We start from the raw sequence: 20,780 nt of genomic DNA, 5'->3' as shown, positions 1-20,780 counted from the left end.
GCTTTTAAATCTGATTGCTTCAAGTTAAATGGATGGGTCMGTGCCAAACAAATTGATCTCTTTCACAGTGCATGGTCTACAGCAAACTGTAACTCCATAACAATGAAAGGACTCAGTTCAAAAAATAAAATGCAGACTTTTAAAGTTACCTGAGCGTCCCTTTTAATGCTCTGTAGGACAGTATGTGCAAGCTGCATTRTTTACCAGAAACTAAAGCTAATATGCACTATTCAAAGAGAATTTTAATATCTGACACAGCGTGCAGGGGTTAAAGGCTGCATGTCTGACAAAAGGATCACTGCAGTGACAGGACAATCCGTTCTGCCAAATGAAACAACCAGGGGTCAATGGTGGCAAAGACATACCTGGCAGTATCAAATGAAAGGATGACCTTTTGGGCAAGTTCTTGGTTTGACATTTGGAACTTCAAGCCCTGTTTCAGGTGAACTCAGTAAATTGCCTACTTTCTCTGTGACCCCATGCCCCAGCTGGTAAAAAAGGGACTAATGACCCTCTACTTCCACATTTAATGCTCTGTAACGATAATCATGAGGTACCTGTCTCAACAGAAAGAGAGCCACCTTGGAAACTAATCTTTGAATAAATGCTATGAAAACATATCTTAACAAAACCCTGAACAAGCAGCAAACAAAAACAATGGTGAAACAGCAAATCTGTGTAGAGAAACTTGATTATATTTCCTTCTCAGCAAATTTCAGCATGAAGGCTTATCCAGTAAAAAGGTATTACTAAAAGCTAAAAGTCTCTGAAATTAACCTTAGGACACMAAATCCTTTCCCACAAGGACACTGTCAGAGCTGCTTTTATTCCCTTAGCCCTCACAATGCAAAGGAAATGCTCCAAGACATGAAACTCTTTTCTCTTTCAAGAAATTCTGCACMCAGCAGAACAACCAGCAACAAAAACATATTTTTTCTTTACACAGACAGTAATTTCCACTGTCTACCAATACACARCTCTGACTGAAGGACAGCACACAGTGCTTCTACACAGCTGATAAGAACTGCAAAGACAAACAGAGCTGACTCCTCATTTGTCACATGGRGACCACAAAAAGGTGATGGAAACCCCAGCCCACACAAAGTGCTCCCACTACCAGCCTGTCTCTTCATTCTGTGTATGCAATGCCTTCCTGTCTCTGGAACCACTCAAGATATTTTCAACACAGCTGCTCTTACAAGAGCTAGATGTCATCACATACCTTTAAAGTAGTTTTTTCTTGTCCTGTTTCTCTTCCCTGAAACCAGAAGGTGGTTTGGACCTGTCCTTTCTCACTCATCAAGTCTCTATAGCTATCACTCCATTCTTCCTCTCCCTTCTGCCTGCAGATATATGGTTCACTTGACTGAAACTGTTCCTACTGACATTCACTTTTCTTGYCACATTCTAAAATTGTTACTGCCTCCTGTTGGACTTGCCAGATGTTTTTAATAGAGCCACTCACATTTCTTCTTGATAAACCTCCTCTTCCAGCACCTCTCTCCTGGGTTTCCTCCTACAGCATCCCAGCACAGCCTCTGCAGGGAATATTTTCTGCGAAATTCTTAAAGTTCCCCAGGACGGTGCCACACCCATTCACTCTGTAAACTTTCTTTACATTAACTCCATCCAGCAAGCAAATGAGAAAAAAAAAAAAAATCCACTGTCATTCTTATGCTGATGAGTCGATCTACTTTCTCTGTGAAACATTTTCATATTCTGGTCAGTCTAAACTACTAGCCTTTCAGGATATCCTCACAAGCTTCATGTGGATAAGAAGATTTCTCAACCTTCTCCCTTCAGGGAAAGAAAATCCTTTTTTTCAGTCAAAATGGACAGCCAGAGCATCAGACCTGCCAATTTGGACTACAATGCAAGTGTCATCTTGGACTCTTACTTCTCATCCAGGATAAACCCAAAATCTCAGAGATTTTTCAGACATAATCTTTCTAATAAACAGTTCTTTTTACCCATCTGTAATGCAAAAATGCCTTTCCCAGCTCTGATGATATTACATATTGATTACTTCCAAGCTCACCTTTCTGACCTTAAGAATCACAAGCTCCTCTCATATCTCAGTGAAACTTCTGCTGCAAAGGGGATCTCTAACCCCTTTCTTTGATCATTTCACCCACCTCTTCATAYTGGTTCAATAGCTCCCTTGTTACCTCTCACATCAAAGATATGCTAAGGATCTTCGCTTCTAATATTGCACACTTTTTATTCCAATCTTTCAGGTTATCYCTAATTCATCATGAAGATTCTGGCCTTAGCATCAATATCCTTCACCTACCCCTATTTATAAAAACATTTCTACAAATATTTTAATCCTTATTTTAATTTAGTTTAGCTCAATTTAATTTATTTCTAAAATATMAACTGTAATGAAGATATATTTGTGTTGTGGAACAAAATTCACCATCCATCCCTCTTACCCCCCATCTGTCTCTATCTGTCATTTCTTGCACACTGCTATTCTTTAGGGACACAAATTCATATGGCACCCAGTAAAACAATTCATAACAAGCCACTGAAGTACAACAAGCATAAGCATAACAGTTATAACAGCACCAGGAAAAATAATTATTAACACAGGACTTCACTCCCTTTTCCAAAACAACTCTTGAACCCTTGCTAATTTTGCATATTTGCTGCCCTCCAAGCACCAAGGTAAATGAAGTGACACCTGGAGCTTTGAGCTGATGACACTCGGTGCTATTCCTTTGACACAGAACACTCTTTGCCTCGGGAAAAGACAATCTTCTTGCACAGTTACCACACTGTCTCAAGTTATAAACCTAATTTAACCAGATTGAACCTCTTGTCCTTGATGAACAAGGCTCCCAAATGTTTCTCCCCTTCTAATTCSAGAGCACTCCTCAACCCTCTATTTTGGGTTTTTTAGGAATTCTACCCTTTGAGCTGTGAAGGAACAGACACAACATTTGGTGTTGTCTCCTCCACACAGCAAGGTTCACCCTCACACCAGGGGCTGCCTGCCTGGCACAGAACTGGGGAGAAACACAGAACCAGTCCTAGGATGCCTTCCTTGGGATTGATCCTAAAAACCCATGAAAATCTCACCTGAGCCCTTCTCTCATACACAGACAGCACTAAACGGTGTGCTGCCAGCAATTTGTAAAGGCTTAAACAGGTATTTTAATTAGTTTCAAACTAAAAATAAGTCCTGGGTAAATATAATTTTATTTCACCTATTCAAAGTTGCTAAAAAAGCTTCTGTGAAAAGATGCCAAGCAGGTGCAAATTATTACCAGCAATTATTACTCATCCCTTCTGAGGATAATGGCCYTCTGTGACCCTTGGGACAAGTAACAAAATGAGCCAGTGATTTCCTCAATCCAGCACACCAGGTCTAGAAGTGCATTTTAACGAAGAGATGATTGTGCAGAGATGTACTCCAAGTCAGTCCCTGTGCTTAGAAATAAGGAAAAAGCCAACCTGCACCCTATGGTGTTGTAAATTTAAAAAAATAATATTGAAAATTACAGTGTGTATTTTCTAATCCTCAAAGTCAAGCTTCCCTAGAACAGTCAGCTGAACAATTCACTAAATTTATGTGACAAAGTAAAACTGGAAGATGGAAGATTGCTTGTTTTATGGTCGTTACTTTTCCTGATTTTYCTAATGCAAACACATTTTCTCATGTACCTGTGCTGCTTCTGCCAGTGCCTTACAATGAGCAAACACTGGTACAGCGAGGAAACGCAACTGCAGGAGACTATTTTAAAATTAATCATCCATTATTAATTAGTAATATCTCCCTTCTGGTAAATTATACCTAAATTGCAGAAAATTATCCTTGTTGAAAATGACAAAGTCATCTACAGATTTGCAGTATTGCATAGAAACATTTTGAATGTTTAATGTATTATGATATGTCAGAGTACTCTACTTTTTGTTACRTTAAAAATACATACACATATGAACTTTAAATTGTATTCAAGGGGTCACCAAAATAACCTGAAATAATTTGAAGAACAGAGCCATGAAGGAGCAGGTGGAGGTGGGGTTAGTTTTTCATAGCATTGTTCTTTTAATGCCCACTAGATTTGTCCTGCCTCAGCTCTTTCAAGAGCCAGCACTGAGTGCTTTAAAGGTGGTATAAGAGAAAGTGGATTGTCTGTGTCCCATTACAACACTTGTGTGTTTCCAAATCATTAACCATTAATAAAATCCTTATTCTTGAGGTTAAATCTCTTCAGAGTTCCAGATTAACAAGTGGAAAAATAACAAAAAATAAAAAGTTTAAAATTTGTTRAAAAGAAAACTAGTGAAGCTCACAACACAAATAAATGTTAATTTAAGGTATTTTAACACTTTTGTCAGCCAGATGTTTAGCACAGTGTCGTTTGGACTTGACATCCTTTTGCGTGGACAGCAGCAAAATTTTGAAATGAGTCATGTTTTAGCAACGGAACTCSTGCAATGACACAGGACCTCAGTAAGGATGAAGTATTTGGAGCAAGAGCAATGCCTGGGTCCTGTACATACAGATTTAATGACATTTAAAAATACATGATCCTTTATGTATACGTGCCCAGTCATCAGATTCAGAACATGAGCTGAGAAATCAGTTCCTTCAGACCAGACACCACTGCTGACACTGAGAGACTCAGCAAAACTGCCAGTAAAGCAGTAGTTTAAAGGGTTTTGTGTACCTCTGGCCAGTGTATCCAATTTCCCTATTTTTTTTCTCAATTGACCCATAAAACCTCACAAAACTGCAATTAGTTATTGTTAGAAATACAAAACTGGATGCAAGGCTCGTGCCTCTCATTATTTCAACCTTCAGGCTTAAAATCACAGGGAACATTCTAGGGGAGTTAAAGAAAGTAATTTAAAATTATTGCCACTTACACCTGCAGTAGTAAAAGGAATGCCATTTAAATGAAACTATGCAAGCAATTGATAAAGTCATTGTTCAACAATTTTTTCCCCCTCTTCACAGTGTCCACAAATCCATGAAATTGAGCATTCCAATATTTGACTGGGAACCCTGCGAGAATAACCCCATCCCTTGGATTAGTCATAGTGCAGCAAAACRTAGGAGGGTTTGTGTTTTGGGAGGTTTTTTGGCCCAGTGGAAAGAAACTTGCTTCAAAGCAAATTTATCCCAAAAATGGGAGGGCTTTGTTTTCACTTACGTTTTAGCAATTCAATGAGGTTTGCTTGGGCTTTAATTATAATTATTATTCTCTTTAAGCACAAAGAGTCTTAGCATATTGAAAATGTCAACAATAGCAGACAAGATTCTAGCTCTAAGGAAGAAATAGAATACCAGAGGAGGATTTAGAAGAAATAAGGCGGGCATAATTTAACTTGAACTATTGAAAGAAGAATGTATTATTTCCACAGTTCTGTTACCGGCACTCACAAATCACAAGCAKCTCTTTACACATAGAAATTGCCTTCTAAAAACAGAAGAGGCATAATATTTTTTCCCAAAATTATTCAACAATATTTCGAGATGTTTATATACTGCATATGAAACAGAGATATGGACTAATATGCTGAATGTTTGCAATATAAATTAAAAAAAAAAAACAAAAAAGAAAGAGAGAGGTGAAGTGCTAAGTGCCAGAAAATTAATACTGAACTTTTTTCCTGTTAAATTCTGAGAAGCGAATGTCCCTGGAAAACCATTTCATACAATTGCTTGTGGGTGCAAACTGTTCAAGATTCCATAAATAATTCATTCAGCTCCAGTCAAGTAATAGCATGTCACCAAAAGGGAAAAAGAGAAGGCTGGAGCACTGTTCACCAAAAAGTGCCAGCTGAGAGTGCTCTGGGAGCAAGGTGCTCAGCATCTTCAAYGACCAGGACTGAAGGAAGGCCACAAATCACTGTGAAATGATCCCAAAAGCCCAAGCCAAAAGCAGGATATCTATATTAATTTGAAAGCATCAGGCAGAACACTTAGCATGAACTAGGGTGAAAGAGAGAGAGAGAGAAACCTTTGCTTTCCAATGAGGACATTGAGGTTATTATATAAACAGGGCAGAGATAAATTACAGCAGTTTAACACACTTACTGTTAGAGTGGAAATTTTTGCTTCAATTGCCACGACTCACATAACCCCGCTGCATTGACACAGCAGTTTTGTATTAAATTTTAAAGGAATTAATCAGCTCTCTTTTTTAAAACTTATTTACTATCCTAGGCATGCAAAGACTTGTGCTTTAGGCTGGTGTGCTGCAGGGATATGCATATAACCTTACTGCAGTCAGCTCACCCGTTCACAGGCAAGGCAGGCTCACAGGAACTAGAGCAGTTTCAGAGATCCACCTCAACAAAAATGTTTTTCATTTCAGTGAGGCTGCCAAAAACACAGATAATGCTGAGTTAAAGGTTTTGTACAGCCGATAATGCCTCATTTTTTCAAGTCAATAAATACATGCAGCTGGGTTGCAGCCTCCATTTTACTGGTTTTTAAAAGTAAAGGTTGTGCGTAAATACTGAAAAGAAGCAAGGCTGAAGTCTATGAAGTAATTGACATCACCTGTATTTATTTGACATCACTTGTATTTATAAAGACAAATCCTATTAAAATATGTATCCCAAATAAACCATGTGTTCTGTGAAGAATTAAGAAGCCAAATCCTCCACAGAGATCAGGAACTGCACATCTGCCACAGGAAACTGGAGAAGAGCTCAACTACAAGAACTTTTCCTCCTCTTCAGATAGGTCGCATATAAAAAGTATGAAATCTAACCCTATTCACACAACAAATGTTTCCGGGTAGGTCTTCAGAGGAGTTCCTGGGTCACCTAGGACATCCTGCACAGTTGAGGACAGACTGCTGGCCTGATTTACCAAAGTGTTTTATCCAGAGAACTCCTGAGCAGCCTGCAGAACGCTGCCTCACCAAGCACTCCCACTGTCACACTGTTAGAAAGCATTCCCTGTTTAGCTTCAGGTCATTAATTCCTGTTAGACAACCCATGATCACCCTAAATAATCCCTCCTCCGCTGGTGTTTCCTCTCCAGCCCTGTCAGCTGTATTCCCTCAGGCAGGCTGTAGATAGTGCRCTCCTGAGGCCTCTCTGCAGAGGTCATGCTCTCCCATCCTTTTATCATTTTTGTCACCCCTCTGAACTCTTTTTTTCCATTTATTCATTTCACTGTACAGCCCTTAATGATAAAAGCAATCCWTACAAATAATACCTCTATTGCAACTGAAAAAACACACCCATTGCTAAGTGAAAGAGGCAGGTGAAGCCTTACTGTCTCAAGGAGGGAGCATTTTGAGTCTCAGATTGCTGTATCTGGGCCAAAGAAACTACCAGAAAAGCTAAAAGGGATAAATCTTCCCATTTCTGAATTATCAGRTTTTCTTCTTTTCTTCCTATGTTGCCTTGCAAGAAGATCACATGGTTTTCAAAATATAAAATTGTTTTTGTGGTACAGGTACACACAACCAGGTTACAATTGAGACAAATACACCTGGAATTTTTGCAGATGGAGAAAGGAATATTTTTTCTCAACTGTTTARGGAAAGATACTCTTTAGATTTGGATACTTTTTAGATTTAGATACTCTTCAGTCCCAAAGTGCCCTTTTAATGCAAAATCTAAGACAGTTAACATTTTATAGATGCATTTACCTTCCCATTTCTGAATAAAGACTGATTTCATGTTTATAGCAATACCATTGAAWATATCTTTTTCCTTCTCCTCCTCTSCATTCTTACACTCAAAGCAGTTSCATAGCAAAMTAATTAATCTTAAAAACTTAYGAAATGTCAATAATTTCTGCYGCAGTAACTTTGACAAATGACACTGAGATGTTAAGACAGTTAAATAAAAATTATGCCAAAACAAAAATCAATGAATTTTAATTCTTCTAGGATTCAAAAGTTTTTCACATATGAGATTGAAGTCTCCTAACTTTGTACATCCATAGTCAGATGAGATCTCTCTGGCCCACCCAAGAGATGATAAAGTGAGACTGAACCCAGATCTGTAATTTTAGCAGGAAAAAATGTATCATTTGTAGTATCAAACCAGGCAAAATAAATCTTGTACCAGCTTCCAATGGCTGATGTCAATGACTTCTGCTAAGAAAAATCAGTTAAAGATGTTTATTTCATGTTTCATAATCCAAACACTGTTCTTATTTTTGTTCTGTGTTCCACCAGAGGGTTGGTGTTCAGCACCTGGTTTTTCTGAAGATATGCCATTAGCTGATAGATTTTAATAAAAACCTGCTTAAAGTTTTTCCAGACATTTTAGCCCTACYACAAAATATCAACACAGCAAAACTGAAAATCTTACTAAGAAACCTCTTTTCCACATGAAAAAAATAAAATTTTCCATTTCCAGAAACAGAGCTTCAAAACCTCTTTGTTATATAGTTTTTATTTCTAACTTGAGTTACAAAAAAAAAAACCAAAACAAGAAATGAACAAAAAAACAAAATGTGCAAAATCTGAAGTAAAATCTTCGTGTTTTCTTCTAGTGTGCCTGATTAGATTTTTTGAAATTTTTTTCTCCCAGAATTGAAAATAACCTCAGACAACTTCTAAGGTGCAGAGTGAGGTTGATAACACCAGTCAATAAGTACAGAGCTATAGGGTACCTATAGCATGAAATCCCAACTGTGGAATTGAATAAACCCATCAAAGGCACTTACAGCCACATGTTGTGAATTAGGCATTTCAGAAAAATACACAAAAATGCCTAKTTCATTCCAGCTGAAGGCTGTTATCCTAGACTCCCTAAAAATGTGCTGTAGATAATTAGTTGCACTTATTGATTGWGGTATTGAAGAACTGCAGTCATTGTAACTCTCCACAAAATCTACATTCAGCCTCTGCCTGAGAAAGATTCTCCCCTACACTGTGCACATCRTATCTCAAGCCTTTTGAGAGTTCCTTTCTGAGATTTAAATTTTCTTTTATAAAGCTTTTCTGAATCAATCAAGATTCAATATAGGAAGATTGCCAAATAAATTACTTTTCATTTCTGCCCACTGTTAAACTCGTGCAGGGAGCTGGAAATATATCAGGGTCATTAGTCTTAATGCCTATAATACACAGTGGTTTAAGGTGAARGGAGCAGTGAAAAGGGTTTAATACAGTTTAATATTGGCCTCTACCCTTRAGACACCTCAGGGCACTCACCTGATTCACCAAACCATCCTGGAGCCCTGYGCACCCAGAGGGACACATTTCCACCCAGCTGGAGTCTGAATAAAACACTTCMTTTCAACACCTGCTGTAGATATTTTGTTGGGACTCCCTGGAAAGCCAAGCAATGTCATTTCTGYYGGAGCTCTCCTAGGAAAGGAGCTARCTSAGCTGTGTGGAGCTCAGCACCCTTTGAGGGCATGTATTCCCTCACTCTTCTACTGGAAACACCCAATGTGTGCACAAACCTGAGGAGAAATCAGCCTTGTGCTTGGTCTTTTCCAAGCTACCTATCCACCTTATTTCTTTAGTATAAAATTCACTCTGTTATTTTAAAAAAAAAATCACTGATGAACACAAATGTGGATAATTTACTAATGCTGTTAAGAGTAAAAAAACCCTAATGAGCTAATTTGAGTGGATTTTTTTCAATTTAGCAGGCTTTGATGCAGCAAAACTGATAATTGGAAACAGGTCCCACCCACATTTTAATTTCTTGGTTCAGTCGTATCCCTGGTTTGTTAAAAAAATAAACTCCCTACTTTATTGGCWAATTCTAAGCTAATGAATACACAAACTTAAACTGAGCCTCCAACTCTCATTCTCCACTCTGACATATAAAGCACTGTAAAATAATTCATTATTTAATATTAAGAAAGCTGGATAAAACTAATTAATGCCAAAAATTAGCCCACAGCAAAACATTAATTAAAAGTTTGCCAACAGCTACCTCCCTGTCCTAATTAGCATCGCTGATTTTAAAACAAGCGCTAAGAAACGAAGACAAAAATATAATCCCAACTTCATATTTCATAAAATCTCTTCGCTTCAACTTTCAAACATCAACAATGTGCCCCTTTAACGTGAATTTTGATATTTCCACAGCAAAGACAGCTCTCTCGGGCATGTGATGCACCATTCCTAATAGGCTATTGCAGATTTTCTGGTCACTTGTTAACCATGGTTGAAATCCAGGACAAAGGTATCGACACAGAAGACAGCCAGAAAAATAAAATTACCCCCAGAGAGCTTAACATTCCATGCCATTCCATTCCATTCCATTCAGGCTGCCCCACGTGCATTAACCACAAAGCAAGCATTCCATGGAGCATGTGATATTTCAATTCTCTGGCACTAKAGTCTGACTATCTTATTTGACATTAAACAACCAGCACTGTCAAAAGGGCAACACGTGGCTAGGTATCATGTAGGTAATAAAACATGTTTCTGAAATTTAATGATAAAAAAAAGTGCACTGACCTCATTAATGAAAGTCTGGGCTCCCCGTGGGCTGAGGAGTAAGATTGCCCTTCGCAATGTGTCTCGATAGCGGTTCAGCTCTTCTGTTTTCATGGTGGTAAAAAGGTTGGAAAATACTCTGCTGATGTTCCTGTCCACTTTCTGTAATGATACATCAAGTCCCAGTCTGGAGGCCTGATCAAGAAATCCCTGCAGTCCACGAATATCTGTAACACAGGAGGAGGGGAAAATAAAAAAAATAAAAAAAAAAAGGAAAAAGAAAGAGAAAAGAAAAAAGCCACTGCATCAACCTCTGCCAGTTTGGCACTAATTAGGTGGAAAATATTTTTTTTACTTTCTTTCCTGCAATGCTCACTGAAGAAGAGTATTCCACACAGCCATCTTCCACAGCTCCCCTTCCTAGCCAGTGCCAACAGGCAAACTCCATCAATTACCTTTCCCTGAGGTCTCAGAATGACTCTGAGCAAGAGCTCATTTATTTGGGTGGCTCCACAAACCTTCCCAGAAGCTCAAAGCCACAGCTTTTAACACTGCACAAACGAGGAAGTCCCACCCCAACAGCACCACAGAATGCAGAAATCCAGRAGCAGATAGATAAGCAGGGGATAAATCACTCAACCCTAAACTTCTCACTTTCTACCACAATCTCACATAGCTGCTTTTTCCAAGAAAAATAATATCCAGAACATATACAGTCCCTCTTTTTGACTTCCCCTTTTTCCCCTGTTATGTAAATAAATCTACCTAACTAGAAATGTGCTATTTTTCCATMAACTCAGAAAACAACATACAAAGCCCCAGTGCATTAGAATATTTTATGGTGTTAAAAAAATAAAGAGGTTCAAGAAGAGAAATCATGCAAACAACCGCCTTCAAGACATGTTCCTTTGAGCTCTGTGTCTCAACTTCAGGATGACTGAAAAAATATATCCTTAACCACATTTTTGGGCATTAACAGGGAGGAACACATTTCATACATCCATGTTGAGATCTGCTTGTTCAAACTGTACTCTGTCTTTGTGACTCTCAGCATTTGTCTGTAATAAATGCCTAAGTTTATTTGGTAATTTAGAACAAGAAAAACCTCAATGGTTATATCGAACCAGGTTGCTCTCAAAATTAGCAGTGACTCGATCACAGCTGTACCATGTCATTAGAAGCCCTTAACTTTATGGGAAACTTGTCTCACTTGTCCTGAGTAAGAAAGTATTGAAAGTGTGAGAAATGAATGTGAGAGGCTTCATCATTAAACTTCAGCTCTGAATGAATGGTGGAAGTTAGAGTACATTTACTGATCCCAGAAGGAAATCTTCTCTTCAGAAAACCTCACTGCAACTCTAACAATCTCTATAATCTACATTATAACAGCTGGTGGGCAGTTCGGGTGTTTTTTAAATCCTTGGAGTACCATTTTCTGACCCTGAGACAGTCAGAGGACAGAGCCCCAGCCCAGCTGAGAGCAGGAGCACTCCCTGCTGCCCAACGGGAGTGAGCTCTCAGATCACCCCTAAACACTGTGCATCATGGCCACAAAATACACATGGGAAGCTATTTTTACCCTCTTAAAAAATGACACATGAAGCCTGATTAAGTAACATCTTGTGAGGATTCACCAGCTCAGCTCACATACAAGTGCAATGTATTAGGGTCGACCAGCACATGTCAGATCCAAAAGGAAAACAAGCTGCTTAGCACCTCTACCAAACATGAGAACACTTGTTGACGTGATGCATTCATCACAAATCGCTGAAACTAAGCTAGGGCTGTGCCAGCCATAATGGACTCCCCTTTTAGTGACCTTTTAATTTTGGTTTAGTTGACAGGATCAGCCCCATCAGGAAAGTGCACTCACGAGGGCTGTGCTGGTCTTCTCCTGCTCATCTTAAGCTTTGGTCACACTGTCATAAACCTTAGACTGGCTTACCATGCAAAATCCTGAGTCAGGGAGGAAAGGAAGGGGTTTTTATTGTTATGAAGGTGCACATAAAGCGACAGAGGACTTCAGCATGTGTAGAACCACAAAATATTGCGGGTGTGCCGAAATAATGACAGTGACAAACAACCAGCATTTACAGGTTAAAGCATTTCACTAAAGTTGTCAAAGTACGTTTAGATTTCATTAATTTAAATTCATTAGACAGCACTCATTACCATACCTATGCAAACTTTATGGATGTGCGAGACACAAAATATAGAGATTTTTCTTTTAATGATGTTTAGTCCTTCAAAATTACTGCAGTGCTTGGYAAGCAGGAAGAAACCTCCCTTTCCTATTGTTYAGTCATCYTTTTGTGCAAGCATCCAAAGGAGARCTGTTTACAAAAGATTAACTGTGCTGATATTGCTCTGGGGTTTTTTTGCCTCATGTTTTCAGCTGACCTGTTGAACTCCTGGTTAGAAACACTCTTGCATTTCTACACAGACCAGTGCAAAATACTTGATGCGCATGGTAAGACTATCYAGACTTGGAAGGGCATTTTATATTCCCTTACAAACCTTTCCCCCAAGGAAAACCGACTTTTTTTCCATTTGAAAAACGGAAAGGATTCTGAATTTATCCAGCTTGGTGAGAAAGCAGAATCTGATACGGATGAGATTGTCCAAACTCAGCTGTGCAAGCACAATCTGCGAGTTTTTCACAGATATAAGTGAATGCGAATTTATTCAGTGTTGGCAATTAGAAAAGAGCTGTGTGATGAAATCCTCCTGAATGCTGACRTGCCTGCTCCTATTTGACACTGGGAAAAAGGAGGAGGCTTGCTGGGAATTCAAACGTGGAAGTGGGATCTGAAGACAAGTGTTTGAAGAGGTGACTAACAACTTTAGGTGCCTACATAATGGAATCTTTTTTCACAAATAGTTACCCACAACCATTACCAAGAGGGCAATCATTTCTTAAAATGTATCAGCATACAAATACATGAACACATGCCCATATGYAGGAGCATCTGTTTATAATAAATTAGGCTCAGTCTTATTTTATCTGACATAATACAAGGAAGTGACTGCCCTCATTTTTTTTCTCCATTTAGAAGACCATAAGTCCATGCAATATTAAAGAAAAAACTGAGCTTTGTTCCACAGCAGCTGAAACAGAAATATTCACATATACAGTTATTAATTTCCACTTCTCATAATTTAGGTCTGTTAATCCATCATTTTCTTTAATACTAAAACAAGTTTTACAAAGTTCACATAGAATTTTATAAAARTAAAACATTCTATAAATGGTTTTGTCTGTTAAAATACAATTATTTCCTGTCTCTTGTAGTTTTCACAGTGAGTTTTTATTAAAAAGTTYGGATTCTAAAATTAGAGAGTTATCCTGGACCATTACTAATGAAATTATTCCTTGWATCCATTCATTTCAGACTTTCTAGGAAAAGTACACAATCCATATTGTCACTTGTGTCTAGAACAAAGGACAGACCAGTTTGTTGTAGGTACATAACCTGCGGCTACTTCTGCCTTCAGTCTCACAATTATTTGCTTTTGCTTGGGTTGTAGCCTAYACTCAACCTTTTAACTCATATGATCATGTTTTAGTTTTCTCACTGCCTACCTGTTTGGTGCATTCTCAGCATGAGGACTTTCAGAGCCAAAAATTGAGCATTTCTCTTCAGAAAATATCCATTTCTTGAGGATGATGAAATACACACATCAGAAGGAAAACTACACTATAGAAAATGCACCTTTCATGGAAGGGATCCATAGAACCATATATTAATTGGATATGTTTACAATTCTCTAGTGTCAATGACAATCATGGAATCAGCAGAGCAGATTGGAAGTGGAGATAGAAAAAAAGGAACAAGAAAAAAAAAAGAGGCTAATTTCTTATAAATTCTTATGAATTTCTTTGTGCATCCTCTGTTACATCTGACCAGAGAGTGAATCTCTGTGTTCAAGAGCCTCTTTCCTAATGCTGAYAGACAAACCACATGTCCAGGTCTAACAACACAAAAACAGGACAATTTTAGGGATAACTGTTACAAGGAGGGAAGGAAAGCCTTGATGCACTGCTAAGATATGAGTTCTGTCACTGCCATTACAAAACTAATGCTCGCTGTAAATAAAGAGCTTTATTGTACTACAAGGAATAATGGAATATATAATTTCCTGCTGGAGGTTAGGTTGGGTACTGTGCTGGCTGATTGGAACACAAACATAAAAGAATAGTGCTAAATGTGGCATTAGCTACCTGTAAGGCTTATTGTCAGCTACAAAGTACTTCATTTTTATTACATTATTTACAACCTCTTTTTTACACAAAAAAGTTCTCAGAGTTTACTGTAGCATTCATCTTTCATGAATTTACAGGATCTGATTCTTGGCCTTGACAAAAGAGCTTTAAGCTATTATTTTTGTGTGAAACAGCTGTGTGGCTGGGCACAGCTGGCCTTTTAGGATGGTTCATTGCAGAAAGGAGGTAAAGAGCACTATATCGTCTTTTCAACACCAGTTCCTAACCCCACTTGACAGAAATAGAAGCAGCRCATGGCCAGGAAACATTTTACTTTGGGTGGAAAACAGCTGGAAGCAAACTGAAGTACCAAGTTGGAGCTGAAAGCAAGGCTAAAGAAGCACCAGGATATAATTTCACACCCTGTCACTCTTATCCAAGCAAATTCCACGAGGAGTAAGTGTCGTCACCGAGTTCTACTTTCAGATAACCTACGCAAATACTTTCACTGGTACATTTGGAAAAGGGAAAAATAAACAAGTGTGAAAAACAATGAGATCAGGCAGGAGATGGTGAGGTTTGGAGTTTTCTCATTTGTGGACTGCAGGCTCTACACTTCACACTTCCTTTTCCYCCCAGTGTCAGTTTTATTTGAGCATTATTTTGAAGATATTTGAAGTAGCGAGAAGAGTGTCAAGAAGGCTGGGATAATTTCATTATTTTAGCATCTATAAAAATATATTTACCTTTTCCAGGAATTTAGGAAGGGTATTCAAGGCATTGTTCTTTATACTTAAGCTTCAAGAGAAGAACAAAAAAATACAGTTTCTTCTCTCTCATTCAAAGATACATTTTACTGCTATTTCAATTCTCTTCAAATTGGACAGAATACTACCCAGTTACTWTTTCATTTCTTGGGACAGAATAAAATACACATTCCAGGATTCACTGATTTGAAAGATAATACATAAGCACTCTGAAACAGGTTTCCTAAACTGCTTCAGCTCCGTGGGTTTCATTCTTTTTATTTAACATGGRCTGCTCTCCCTAATTTTCAAGACTGCAAATTGTTTGCATTAGAAATAGGGGATAATATGCCTGATGTTAGAAACAGAGACACATATCCTGATGATTAGACTCCTGCTGCATTGTCAGCTTTCTGAATAAATTATTTTGAATACCATCTTTGTGTCCTTGCTGTAGATAATAACCTACCTGAAGGATTTGAACATATTCTGGAATTTTAGAAARTTGAAAGTGGACATACTTCAGAAGYAGCTCTTGTTCTTCAGTCAATAAATAATCAAATTTTCTTTCTTCAAACAATTGAAAGAAGATGATTATTTATACTTCCAAAAGGGAATTATTTTGTCCAAATCATCTAGAAGATTTAGACTTTGAGCAAGCACTAAAACTTTCAATCTCAAATACTCACAGAATGATTTTAACTGCTCAAATAGAGTGACTCAGCCAGAATTGTAACAACAAAGTCTGTTACAATAGATATGTCCATATTAATAATAGAATATAAATGCTTACTGGAGCTGAGCACAAATGTGAAATTATATTAAAACAATATGTTTTCTACTTTTTTTTCTCCGCTCTTACAATCTCTCTCCAAGCATCTATTTCTCACTTCACCTACATCATTTCCTCAGGTGTCTTTACATGCCATATTCCCACAATCAGTGCTATTTTTTTCTATAATCATTAGAACTCACAATTTCAAACTGTGTCTAATTTAGTTACCTCATTCCTAATTAAGTTCTAGTTCAAGAAATTTCTGCTAAAAAAGTTCTTTGCCTTCTCGCATGCTTTTAGACATTCCAGAGATCACAGTAACACCTCTGYGATTATAGCCCATTTTCTTTTCCTTTTTTTAATGAAGAAATTAAGTCTGTAACTAAGCAGCCATTATTACAGCAAGTAGCTATAACATCAAGTACAATAAATCCATTAATTAAATTGAATATTTTTTTATTATTCAGCTTAGTTATGAAGAGCTGGACTAAACGAGACCAGACAAGAAGCTCTGCTGAGCTCCATGACCTGTCTGTGACAAAGTGGAAACCAGGAGGAATTGTGAATACTTCCCTTGAATACTCCTCCAATAATTCAGTTTACAGTGCAGGGAATTCCTCAGACAGGAGWGGTTTCTCTGTGTTTCTATGCACAAATGGCCTGTTTAACCCTCCACAGCCTCCTCCTCCACACAAGAGCAGTTTCCCTTTCAGCAAATATAAACTCTGAACATCCAAACCAGTTGACAACCAGCATAATATCCTGGGAATTCTCAGAATCCCACCAGATCTCCCATCTCCCACTTTTACCTTCCTCTGCTGGACAGTTCTGCTAACTGGGATCAAACACAAAGCAACATGCCAGCACCTGCACTGCCTGACCACACAGATCTAGAGGCTGCACAATCCCTTCTCAAAGACACGAGAGAAAAGCAAGAAATCAGAGATTTCAGGAAAAAAAATAAAGCAACCTCTCAGAAATGTAAACGTTGAAAAACAGGATATTGMTACACCAGTTAAACCTAGATCACASACTGACATCTGACCGCCTCTCCACAGAAACAAAGTCCTACCACGTGTGTTGTGATCCGAGCATCAGGATTAACCAAATGCAAACTTGTACTCTGAACTCCTTGCAATATCAAAGGCTGAAGTTTCTAAAATGGTGAAGAAATTTGCTATCATRCAGCTATACTGCCCCCAATGATCCTATTTTCAAATTTTCAAARACAAAAGCTACTTTGAATAGAATCAAATCACAGGTTATTTTCACTCCCAACCAGACGGAAAAGGGACAGAATGCACCATAAAGCCAGATGTGTTGCTTGCATAAATAGATGTTTCCAGACTCATCATCAAAGGCAGCWCCCACTATTAAAAATATTTAAGCTACTCTCCACAATGGATGTTTCATAKCTGAAGCAGCTGATCCAATCTGAAGGAGTTTCCCAGGAAGCCCAGAAGCACAAAAGCCTTTTAAAGGCTACACCAGCCCATTCACATTTAGCATGAAAAGTCAACTAGAGGTCTCTCCTGCTGATTYTAACACTTAGCATCCTAAAGCACAAGGGAAACCACCTCAGGAAATTCATTCCTGTTGGAAAATACGTGGACATATGCTAYGATTGATGTAAAAAGGGAATTCACCGAGGAACCAGCATTTCCATTCAAATCATCCATTCAATTCTTCCAAGTGCAATAATTGCCAACTGTTTGCCCAATGGTAAACCACCATGGGCTGCAATAGCTTCTCACCTCACTACTGCTGTTTATACATTAAAACAATTTTCTAAACTCTACACAGAGAAACTGCTGCATCTTCTTGTAAGACTAAAAAAAGCTGTATTAGCAGAAAATATGCTTTTGCTGACATATAGACGAAGTTAAAGTGAAATATTTTTCACATAAACTAATTTTAATCATTGCATTAAATTTCTGAGTTYAATTTTTGCTATGACTGAGTACCAGCAAATCTAAACATCCATCCACCAGTACCTTAAGAAAATATCTTTTTCTCTTGGAGAGCTGAGATGCAGCTTCCTGAAGCCGTATTATTTTACATGAATRTCTGAATTAATAGTACCAAATTAAGATGTTGGGACTCTAAGCCTATCACACCTTTCACACAAATGTAACTGTTACTGTATAGTAACTTTGGTTATTGCATTTTGACGTTTGAAGAACATCCTTCAGAAATGAGACCAGTAACCCTAAACCAGGGATAAGCAAGTGYAAGTGAAAGCATCCAAAAGAAACCAAATGTGCAAAGGGCCTGAAACAGACAGGCAAAGGTTCTCTCTTCCTATTCAGAGAAAAGCACAAACCACCTGAGAATCTGAAAGAGATTCATTCTCTGTGTGTATAGCTAAGTGTCCAGCAGAAAAATCAGAAGCACATGCCTCTGGATTTAAAGGATTGCAGAGYGAATCTCCCTCTTGTTTAAATCACCTTTAAATAGTGCACGTTCCGWTCTCAAGAGAGACGGCAATGAAATTACTGCAGATAAAGAAATTAAACTCCCCTTTGAGGAAAGGCTACTGGCAGGAAGATCTTACTCCTTCACATGAGTGACAGTAATTGTTGTTTGTGTTCATATAACCCCTTTCAGCTAAGGATCTCAATGCAATTTATAAACACCTGGACAGYATAAAAAGTTTAAATACATGTCACAGGAGCTGGTTGCTCTTACCTACTTAACTACATGGCTGCAAATATTAATTCAACTCTTTATTGGTGTAGCCTCACTCTGAATATTGTGTTGGTTTTGGGCACCAAATATAAGGTATAAAGCTATTACAGAATATCCAAAGGAGGCCAGGAGGATGGGGAAGGGCCTTGAGGGGAAGCCGTGTGAGGAGAGACCGAGGGCACTGGGTGTGTCCAGCCTGGAGAGGAGGAGGCTGAGGGGAGAGCCCATTGCAGTCACAGCTTCCTTGTGAGGGACAGAGACGGGGCAGGCACTGATCTCTGCTCTGTGTGACAGGGACAGAAGCGAGGGAATGGCATGGAGCTGTGCCAGGGCAGGTTGAGGTTGGATATTAATGAAAGGTTCTTCACCCAGAGGATGGTTGGGCACTGGAGCAGCTCCCCAGGGCAGTGCTCACAGCACCAAGGGCTGGCTGAGTTCAGGAAGGGTTTGGACAATGCTCTCAGGCACWGACTGTGAATCATGGGGATGGTGCTGTGCAGAGCCAGGGTTTGGACTCRATGAAGCTTGTGGGTCCCTTTCAATTCAACTTATTCTGTGATTGAAGAAACTTTCTCCCATTTCTGTAGGTCCAGGTAAAAGTTGTGTGTCTGGACACACAACCAACAGAGACGCTGTCAGAGCTGACAGTTCCAATGATTTTGGTACCCTCCAGGTATGGAGTCTTCACTGAGGAAAGAAATTGTCTATAAGGTTAGTATTTCTCAACCAGATTCAGATTTTTCATAACCAAGTCCTTACTGATGTCAATTTAGTCCAATCTCCTGTGCTCCACTCCGGCAGGTGCCGCGGTTGCACTCCACTGCTCTGTTTCCAGAGCTCAGGGGCACAGAGCCCGCTCCTCGTCTGGAGCCTGGTCCCCAGGAGCACACACCCTGCCTGGGCTGGCACCTGGTGCACTCACAGAAAAGGCTCTGTGTCACACGGCACAGGCACCAGATGGACACAGCTCCCCGAGCTGCCCTGAGCTCTGCCCTGCCAAGCCCATCCTCAATGCTCAGCCAATATTTGCTCATGTGCTGGCAACGCAAAGACAGCAGTGGGCACACTTTTAGTTCAGAAGCAGGGAAGAAGGACCCTTTGGCCAAAGTTTATTTTATTTATACAATGTCCATCGGGCTGTAATGAGTATGGTAGTATTGRAAGTTTAATTTCCTTGGATAGCTGTTTGACTCACAAAGCACATTGTTATAAAGACATTGAATTTGGAAAATAAGAAAAAATATGCACCCTTCTTTAATTTCCTACTTTTTTTAAAGGCCATTATTGCAATATAGTATCCATACAACCCTGCAGAAAAATGCAAAGAGACAAAAAATCAATTTCAGACTTCTCTGTTCTCCAGTGTTTTCTGACAAAAGCAAGATGAGAAGGATTCCTACTGAGATAACAAATCTCTTGGCAGGAGCAGGAAGGAGTTGAAAATAAAAGCTAAGTGCATGTCACATGTAATGACCACCAATTACTCCCTCTTGTAGGAATATGCCAATAACAAACAGAAAAAAACCAATTGCCAATTATTCATTTGCATTATGACAACGGCTGTAGCACAATGGCAAATACAAGTACTCCATTCTCTAACAACAGAACTCTGAACCCAAGGAGAAGGGAAAAACCCACAAAACCAACATGCTAGAGAAAAAAAAAAGATAAATCTTCTCGGGTTTTTTTTTCATCAGCTAAAACCTCCTCAGGCACCCTCTTAGCTCCACGCTTTAGGAACATAATATTAATGATTACTGAAAAGACAACTGGTAACTGAGGTGTACACTGCAGCAGGACTACTGCCAAAAGATCCTCCACTCATCGGACTGCAAACAAAATGTTTTGTTACAATACAAAGTGTATTGTAAACACTTTTACAAACCAAAACATGAGATGTTGCAGGCCTTAGTCCCACAAACACTCAAGTCTGTATTTTGCTCTGTGAGGAAACTCAATGCCAAGCCTCCTCCCACGTA

General features: G+C 38.8%; 1 protein-coding gene across 1 annotated transcript in view; it reads right to left on the bottom strand.

The window, feature by feature from the left end:
- Positions 1-20,780, bottom strand: part of GRID1 (glutamate ionotropic receptor delta type subunit 1) — a 255,289-nt gene that overhangs the window by 174,740 nt on the left and 59,769 nt on the right. The window contains exon 2 of the mRNA XM_057371418.1: positions 10,410-10,615. Within this exon, the coding sequence (XP_057227401.1) occupies positions 10,410-10,615 (206 nt within the window). The remainder of the gene's footprint in view (positions 1-10,409; positions 10,616-20,780) is intronic.

Source organism: Malurus melanocephalus, unplaced genomic scaffold, assembly GCF_030028575.1.
Source record: "Malurus melanocephalus ecotype Western Australia unplaced genomic scaffold, MMel_1.1 scaffold_146, whole genome shotgun sequence".
Taxonomy (NCBI): Eukaryota; Metazoa; Chordata; class Aves; order Passeriformes; family Maluridae; genus Malurus; species Malurus melanocephalus.
This window is presented reverse-complemented; position numbering and strand designations above follow the sequence as displayed.